Source organism: Capsella rubella, unplaced genomic scaffold (assembly GCF_000375325.1).
Source record: "Capsella rubella cultivar Monte Gargano unplaced genomic scaffold, Caprub1_0 scaffold_5, whole genome shotgun sequence".
Lineage (NCBI taxonomy): Eukaryota > Viridiplantae > Streptophyta > Magnoliopsida > Brassicales > Brassicaceae > Capsella > Capsella rubella.
The window spans coordinates 3,819,046-3,829,308 of NW_006238919.1; the positions used below are offsets into that span (position 1 = coordinate 3,819,046).

At 36.7% G+C, this 10,263-nt stretch overlaps 1 protein-coding gene across 1 annotated transcript; it reads left to right on the top strand.

Moving 5' to 3' along the window:
- The first annotated feature begins 1,432 nt into the window (after positions 1–1,432).
- LOC17887557 (phenolic glucoside malonyltransferase 2) lies at positions 1,433–2,905 on the top strand. The gene is given in 2 exon segments (XM_023782922.1): positions 1,433–1,672; positions 1,674–2,905. Coding segments are annotated over 2 exon segments (1,365 nt in total). The 3' UTR covers positions 2,799–2,905.
- Positions 2,906–10,263: the final 7,358 nt, after the last annotated feature.

Consider the following 10,263-nt stretch of genomic DNA (forward strand, 5'->3'; position numbering starts at 1 on the left):
GATCACGAGTTAAATGAGCAAGCTTGCGAGCTAATATAAACAACTGTTATAATAATTATAATTCAAACTTTATAAAAAAAATCATAATAAATCCAATTTATCCAAATATGTGTGCATACGTGTCAAAATGAGCCAGCTCGCTCAGCTCGGCTCAGATCATGACGAGCTCGGATATTTTATGAGCCAGCTCAGCTCAGCTCATTTATTATATGAGCTTCAATATGTAAACTCGAACTCAGATCATGTTGATCACGAGTTAGATGAGCAAACTCGCGAGCTAATATAAACAAATATTATAATGGCAATAATTCAAGTTTTATTAAAAAAATCATAATAAAACCGATAACATAATGCAAAAATTAAACATTAAAACTAAATCGAAATAAAATAAATTTTAGTTCTCAAACCGTAAATAAAACCAACTACTAAAAGTTAAAATTTAAATTAAAATTAATTAAAAATAATAGAATGCTAAAAAAAACTATTCCGGGTGAGAGTTTTGTTCTTGAGATGATCCAAGAGCAACATCTTCATCGTCTTCATCTGCAAGTAAATTTTAAAAATTAAAACTTGTATATACAGTTCATGCTAAGATATAGGCTAGCAAAAAACAATGGTCGTCCGTTGTAAAGCCAAACAACCAATTTTGTTTTATTATGATTTTCCATTAAGATTTTCTATTTTGTTTATTTAATGGAAAAAATATATTACAAATATTCTATTTATTGTAATATATATATATATATATATATATATAATATATAATATTTAGTTTTAAAAAAAGTGGAGCTCATGATCTAGCTCATATTCATTAAAGCTCGCTCATATAACTCGCGAGCTACGGCTCATTTTGACACCTCTAATTTTGACACCCCTAGCCTTATCTTACAATTTTAGTTTTTACTACTTTCATAAAACTAAAGAAACATTAATTTGCTGATTTGATAAAGTTTAGAAAAAAAACTATGATAAGATAACTTAGTTTTTTAGACAATAAGTATTCTGATTGTTTTCTGAATGCTATTTAAATTTTGAGTTTCTAGGATATTTTATGTTCCATAAATTTTAAGTTATCCAGAATTAATTTGTGGTCGCCAATATAGTTAAGATGATAACATTTTTTTATAAAGAAAACACAACTTTAAAAATAGAATGAGAGGAGGCAGATTCTCAACATTTTATCCAAAATCTTTGAAATGGGAACACTGAATAAACTTCTCAACATTTTGGATATCGACAAAAGATAATAATTTTCTTTAAGAACAAATCTGACCAAAAAACAAAAGTCATTTGAAGTTGTCAAAAAAAAAACAAAAAGAGAGTTATAATGATGACACGTGAATATAAAATGACGATTTGGTCGTAAAGAGAGTACTCTTTACTATATATTATTAGCTATATCCCATTTGAAACTCCTAACTCAATTTCACCAATGACGCTACACATCACTGAGACACTCCGAGTCACCCCCGCCGCCGACTCAGACTCTGTTCTCAACTCAGCCAACTCGTTCTCCCTACCTTTAACTTTCTTTGACCTACCATGGCTACTCTTTCACCCTGTTAAACGAGTCTTCTTCTACAAACTCAAAGACTCGACTCGTGAGTACTTCAACTCCATCATCCTCCCTAAACTCAAGCTCTCTCTCTCCCTTGTCCTTAGCAGCTACCTCCCCTCTCACTGGCCACATCACATGGAACATAAACGAACCCAAACCGAGCATCGTGGTCGGTCCAAACGACGACGTTTTGGTGACTATAGCTGAGAGTGAAGCTGACTTTTCTAACCTTTCCGGTTATGGACAACGTCATCTCTCCGAGTTACATGCCTTGCTTCCCAAGTTACCAGTTACTAATGACTCAGCCACTGCTTTCTCTGTACAAATCACGTTGTTCCCGAACCAAGGTTTCTCCATCGGCGTTGCAGCACACCACGCCGTTTTAGACGGGAAAACGTCAAGCACTTTCATCAAAACTTGGGCTCACGTTTGCAAACAACAACTTGAGAACATCCCGGAGAATCTAGTTCCATCTTTTGACCGGTCGTTGATAAAAGATCCGACAGGACTCGACGACAAGATGATAGACATGGTGAGATCTCTCAAACAGGACAAAACCAAAGTTGTCTTAAGCTTGACTCCGTTTCCCGCAAAAGAACTTGGAGACGACGTCGTCTTGGAGACTCTTGTGCTCTCTAAGGATGACGTAGAGAGACTTAAGGAACGAGTCAAGAACGTGTCACCGAGCCTTCATTTGTCTACTTTTGTCATTGCCTACGCTTACACGTGGACATGTTACGTGAAGGCACGTGGAGGAGATGTAGATAGATCAGTGAGTTTACTCTTCGTAGGAGATTTTAGAAAACGTTTGGAGCCAAAACTTCCGGCGACTTACTTCGGAAACTGCATGTTTCCGGTGGGTTGTTATAACCGTAAGGCGGCAGAGTTTATGGACGAGAAAGGGTTTGTTACGGCGGTTGAGATACTTAGTGATTTGGTCAAAGGGTTGACTTCAAGAAAGATAGAGACTATAGCTGACTCTTTTGTGGAAGGGTTTGATTATCAGAGTTGGAGCACACAGTTTGGGACGATAGCCGGGTCGACCCGGTTAGGAGTATACGAGGCGGATTTCGGGTGGGGAAGACCCGTTAAGGTTGATATTGTCTCCATTGACCAAGGAGAGGCTATCTCGATGGCAGAGCGACGTGATGAAACGGGTGGCGTGGAGATTGGAATGTGTCTTAAAAAGTCAGAGATGGACATGGTCGTGTCATATTTCAACATTAGTTTACAAAACTAAACCTTTTTTTGTTTTGGTTTGTGTAATGTTTAATAATAAGGTAAAGCATGGTCACAAGAAAATTGTTGGTCATAGCTTGAATGAAAAAGAAATTGTGTTTGGTTTGATTTCTAGAACATCGTGTAATTCTAGCATGACCAAAACTATATGTCATCATATCATATGATTCATATGGTATCCAATACTCTAAACATGAGAAAAGAAAAATATATTATTAATACTTAGTGAATTATGATAAATTGATGTAGTAAAGAAAACAAAAGAGTTTATGAAGAGTTGTATTAGACTCTCATAAATATAATGTTACAACTTAACCGCTGAGAAGATAAAGCGAAGTTATGTAAATAAAAATATATTATTCTAGAATATATATTAGATATTGGTTATCAGAACCAGTTATTTCTGGTTTATGACTTTGGTTTAGCTTAGTATTAGAAGTGTATAAATACTTTGTATACACTTTATTTTACACTTAAGCTTTGTAATACTCTTTTAACTTCATTAATAAAGTTTGTTACGAGCTTCACTCTCCTTCTTCACCTCTCTTCTCAATGTTAACATTTCGGTGTATCAGAAACTTCAATATGGTATCAGAGCTGTGCAATTGATCTTCCGGTTTCTCTGGTATCATTGGATCTTTGATTAGAGGTTGAATCTATGAAGATGAGTTGTCTTGTTTCTTTCTTGATTTTGATTTTCCAGATTCTTGTTCTTCTTTGTGAGCTGTTCATCGGCGTTTTCTCTTGTTTCATCTTTCTTCTTTTCTTTGTTTCTCTTTGATTGACCTTATGTGTGTTTGATTTTGTTTCGATCTCTTCTCGATACACACATTTTCTTTTCTTCATTGTTACTTTCTTGAAAGAATGGGTTCGCAAGTACCTCTGGTGAATCGCACACAAGATCCGCCGCGATTTCAGACGGATCAATATGAGAATCCATTTTACTTGAATAGTAATGATCATGCGTGATTATTTTTGGTCTCGGATCGTCTTACTACAGCATCGAACTTTCATTCTTGGAAACGATCGATTTGGATGGCGTTAAATGTGCGTAATAAGCTTGGTTTTGTCAATGGTGCGATACCCAAACCACCAGATGATCATCCTGATTCAGGTACTTGGTCGAGATGCAATGATACTGTGAGTACTTGGCTGTTGAACTCGGTTGATAACTCAATTGGAAAAATTTTATTGTATATCTCTACTGTTGGGGGAATGTGGAAGAGTTTAATGACTAGGTTCAAGCAAGATGATGCTCCTAGGATCTTTGATATTGAATAACGTCTGAGTAAGATTGAGCAGGGATCTTTAGATGTATCTGCTTATTATACAACGTTGATTTCACTTTGGGAAGAGTACAAGAATTATATGGAGCTTCATGTTTGTACATGTGGTCGCTGTGAGTGTGATGCATCTGTTAAATGGGAGAAATTACAACAATGGAGTCGTGTTACCAAGTTTTTGATGGGCTTGAATGAAGGTTAATGTCAGATTAGATTACATATTCTGATGTTAAAGGCAATTCGAACAATAGAAGAGGCATTCCATATGGCTACTCAGGATGAAAGACAGAGAACTATTAAGGCTTCTTCTCGGATTGATAATGTGGCTTTCCAGACTAATCAGACACCTTTGGTTATGAGGATGAGAATGCTTATATTGCTGCATACAACACTGTTAGACCAACTCAGAAACCAGTTTGCACTCACTATGGTAAATTGGGGCATACTATTCAGAAATGTTTTAAGTTGCATGGGTTTCCTCCTGGCTACAAAATTGGTGGATAAAATCCTGGAGCTGCTCAGTCTCAGCCACCTATTCAGGCAAGGATGCCAACACCTCAACTTCAACCAAGGATTCCCCAAATGCAACCAAGGATGCAGATGCAAATGGTTCCTTATGATTCAATACATAGGGCAAATGATGTTGCAAATGTTTATGCAGAACAATCTTTTTATGCTCCTCTTGGTTATAATCAGTATGTTGCTCCATCATACTCATCTCCACAATATGTTCTTGATGTTGCTTCTACTTCTGGCTCGAATATGATCGGCTCAAATTTTCCCTGAGCTACTCTCTCAATTAAGAGATCACTGTAGTACTTAGGGATCGAATCCACATAGACTCAAAGATTACACAATAAATATTCGGTATTAAATTAAGCTAAGCAAGCAGGTTTTTAAATTAAATGAAATAGCAAATTAAATTAACGATTGGTTTTTAAACGATAATGAGGAAACGCTAGACCTAGGAATATTCTCAGGAAATTCAGAATTGCAAATAAATAATTGTCAGGATTTATTAAAGCACCGTTCTTGAACTCAAATCACAAAAACATAATCAATCAACTTTCGTTGCAAAGACTATCTATGTCTAGAACCCTAAATTCCAACTCTCTTTGCAAATTTATAAGTTTAAGACATGCATTTAATTCAGGTTTGATAAGTTCACAAAATCCCTAAACCAAATCTCTTTGCGAATAGGTATTTTGCTCATCTAGATTATTTTCATGAAATCAATAACACTTTCGTGTCTACTAATTAACCTAAGATCAGATTCTAGGTTGGTTTCACTACTCTAGAATAAATTAACCACAATCTAGATGAAGAACTCTATTGATTCAATCCTAACAATCTAACAACCTAACAATTCATGAATTCCTTTGAAAACCCTAAACCTAACAAGAGATCTACTCAGACATGGTGAATGAAACAAACATCATGAATAAAATAGATATCATAAAAGAAATCAATAGCAGAAGTAAATGAGTTTTGAATCTTCTCTGAAAGAGGTTTTGATTCTCCTCTCCTGACTCTCTACAAATCTCTCTCTCCAAAATAAAGCTTCGGTCTTAACAAAACCCTAAAAACTCAATATATATGTCTTAACCATGAACTGGGCTTAATTGCATATAAGGGAAACTTTTGGCCTGAATCTGCAAATCTTCTGAACTTCAATTAAGCGAGAACTTCAATTGCCGTCAGATATAGGTGTCGATCGACACCAGAGGTTGTGACGCTCGACACTCACACCAAATATGCTCTCCCGTTACGTTCCTTCGGCACATCTTCTCCAAATGCTCCCAAATGCTCCAAAAAGCTCCAATCCTGAAATGACTCAAAAAGACTCGAAAACACTATAAAAGCTCTATAAATAAGACTTATATCATGGCCAAAAACACGTAAAAACCATGATATATCAGAATAATGGTACAATACAGCAACAAGAATATCAACCACAACAGATACAACAGCTCATTTCTCAGTTTAATACCCAAGTTCAAGTTCCAGAGCCTACTACTGTTACTGAACATGGTTTCATGGCTGCTAATTCTACTTTGGGTATCATTTCCTTTCCCACTACTAACCTTACTTTCCAATATGATAAATTTTCTTCAAAAATCATGGTCTTTCTACCTTAGAGAAATTTCTGCCTAGTGATGCTTGGATTATAGATAATGGTGCTTCTATCAATGTTTAGGGAATTAGTACATGTTTCTAGTATCACAGTTACTTTACCAAATGGTGTTAGGGTCCCTATTACACACACATGCACTATATGCATCGCACATTCATTGATATTACATCATGTTTTACATGTTCTAGATTTTAAATTTAACTTGATTAGTGTTAGTTGTTTAGCCAAAACTTTATTCTGTTCTGCTCATTTCTTTCCAAATTGTTGTTTGATTCAAGAACTTTCTGAGGGCTTGATGATTGGGAGGGGTAGACTATACAACAATTTATACATTCTTGAACAAGAACATAAGTCCCTCTCACCATCACTCACTGCAGTGTGTTCTGTTTCTGATTAATTGATGACAAATGGTGTTCTATGGCATCAAAGATTGGGACATCCATCATGTAAAGTTATGCAAAAATTAGTTAGTGTATTACCTATTCATAAATCTTTTAATTCTGATGTTTCCTGAGTGTCAAATATGTCCATTAGCTAAGCAAAAACGGCTAGCATATATTTCTCATAATAATCTAGCTTCTAAACCTTTTGAACTTTTTCATTTAGATATATGGGGTCATGTTAGTGTTGAGTATGTTAAAGGTTTTAGATATTTTCTTACAATAGTTGATGATTGTACTCGGGTTACTTGGGTTTACATGTTAAGAAATAAAAGTGAAGTTTCAAAGGTCTTTCCTGTTTTCATTAAACTTGGTTCTACACAATATAATGCAAAGATTAAAGGTATTAGATCTGATAATGCACATGAATTAGCATTTACTGATATTGTTAAAGAACATGGCATGGTGCATCATTTTTCATGTCCTTACACTCCTCAACAAAACTCTTTGGTTGAAGGAAGCACCAACATTTGTTAAATGTGGCTAGATCTCTTTTATTTGAATCAAACATACCTTTGCCATATTGGAGTGATTGCATTATGACTGCTGTTTTTCTTATAAATAGGTTACCTTCACCATTGTTAAATCATAAGTCTCCTTTTGAGTTACTTTGTCATAAAAACCAGATTATTCTCTTTTAAAAGCTTTTGGTTGTCTCTGTTTTATTTCTATACATGTGCATACTTGAATAAATTCACACCTAGAACCAAACCATGTGTTTTCTTAGGATAAACTTCTCGTTACAAAGGATATAAGGTGCTCGATTTAGAATGTCATTCTGTTTCTATTTCTCGCAATATTGTTTTTCATGAAATGTCTTTTCCTTTTAAAACTACTGAATACTTGCATAAGTCTGTTGATATGTTTCCTAATAGCATCTTACCAATGTCTGCACCTTTACAATTTGTTGATTCTTTGTCAATGTTTGACGATAATGATGATGACATTGCACATCTCATATAGATATAAATGCATCATCTTCTACACCAATAGTTCCTAGTAACATTCACACTGATAATATTGTTGATACACATGGAATAGATAATGATTCAGTAATTGTTGCTAGGCCTAAATGTAATGCTAAAGCACCTAGCTATCTGTCTCAGTATCATTGTTCTTTAGCTATTTCTTCTCAGTTTCCCGTTCTAACCGTTTCTTGTTCTTCTTCTACTCCACCTTCCCCTAAACATAAAACCAATAAACCCCATGAAAAGACCCGACCCGTTTTTTTAAAATTCATTAATTAATAGTCTCATACCTACTAATTAACCTAACCAAATTAATCCAACAATAAATCATCATGCACAGCGGAAACATATTAAACCAACATCAATTAATCATAATATTAATTAATCAATCATTCAATAACCACAATTTACACCAGCAACCTAGCATGCCTCTAAACCAGGTTCCAAAAACAATTAACATATTCATAAACATAACAACCGAGACCCTAGATCATCCTCCTCTCCTCGCCATGATTCCACGGATCACAATTTACCTACACCACAAACACAATGAGATGCGTGAGTATTATCACAAATACTCAGTGAGAGCGATCCTCCCATCTACGAGCTATACACACAAGCGATGAGATAACACCCACATATATAACATAAACAAACCATTCAGCAAGCTAAACATCCAATAACACTTCCAATTCACCTACAAATCATCACAAACAAGTCACTCAATCCCAAATGCTTAGATAAGCTCATGCTCACGCACTCACCTTAACAATGTGTTTTGGATAACAAAAACAACCAGGAAAGACTATCCTCGCAACTGCAACAGCCAAACAACGCCCTACAACAATTCACACAAACAAAATCTCTATGAACCAAAATAGACAGAAATATCAGAAAACTACAGCCACAGAGACAAAACCCTAAAACAGAAACCAACCGTTAACTTCTTAATCCCTTCGGTGAAAAGCAAGACCCAGACGTCACGAATCTCCCCACAAAATTTGGTGCCGATCGGAGAAGCGATGAAACCACGATCGCACTTACAAACTCCGCTGATCCCAGTTCGCAACAGAGAAAACGCGTCTCACCAAACTTTCGATAAGATTTGATACGTCGGAACTCTATTCTACCAAGACGTGACGAATTTGCTTCTCTTGACTTAAATACCGAAGCAAAGCTAACCCTCTCCTTCTCACAAGTGAACTTCTCCTTCTCCTTTTCTCAACTCAACTCTCAGAAACAACAGCCACTAAACAAAAGAGAGAAGAAGCGTTCTTTATAAAACTAGGGTTTTTGGTTTAAATCTGATTAAACCAAGATTTATCTAAACCAACATTAATTAAACCTCCTTTTGATTCAATTAAACAAATCGACCAGTTTAGAAAATCCACCGGAATCAAACCGACTCCACCCTAATTCTTATAGACACTCAAGTCTCATATTATTTTCCAGAACACGGGCGTTACAATTCTCCCCCACTAACATGGATTCGTCCTCGAATCCTTCAACACCATATATTCGTAACACGCAATTTACCACTGTCGCAACGGTTCGCCTAACAACCTGACCATCCGCTCGACACAAACATGGCCCGCTGGCCAACACCAACCTTGGCCCACCCGCCAACATAAAACTGGCCCACCAGCCAACACAACTCTGACCTCACCGGTCAGCACAACCAAAACCCGAGATTGAACCACCATCAACCTCCGAGGTCTATATCTAGCCATTATGCTTATACCAATGCTCTATCAATTATTTGCTCCCAACTCATCCACTCTCAGGTCACGGCCTTAGAGCCATACCGATATTAGGGGAACCACCATCCCCTTTGGAGAACCACCATCCCCTCTAGGAGAACCACCATCTCCTCTACCACTCTCAGGACCACAGCCCTTCAAGCCATCTGTATCTAGGAGAACCACCATCCCTTCAGGAGAACCACCATCTCCTCATGAGTTGTTCAGGACCCACCGTCCTAAGAGCAAACAAGCAATAACGTTTCTAAGCATATCCCGACTAGAAATACGCACATAGTCCAAATACAACATCGCAATGTCATACCTACCGAACAATATTCCCACATGGAATATCAATTTTCACCATAACCATTCCTCATTTCAACTCCCAAACCATCCCGTCACTCAGAGTATTACATAATAGTCTCCAACTTAACTTCTCGAAAATCCATTTCCAACAAAACACCACCGAAGACCGTGCTCCGGACTACAACCACCACAACCACAGAACTACTTCGAGCACCACGCTCGCAGCCTCTAGCCTCACACACTGCCACGAGCAGAAACTAGGAAAACAGACGACTAGAGAAAAGACAAAACATCACAACTTACCGTGGAATCTCATTGAATGCTCGAGAGGATGATCTAGGTCTCCATGCTCACACAATTGATTAAACACACCAATCAATCAACATGCAATCCACATCATCATTTTCCATCAACGAAATTCACACATCACATTAAAAATAACCCATTTACTCCCTCCCTAGAACCGTAAGGGCTCTGATACCAAATTGAAAAGACCCGACCCGTTTTTTTAATTCATTAATTAATAGTCTCATACCTACTAATTATCCTAACCGAATTAACCCAACAATAAATCATCATGCACAGCGGAAACA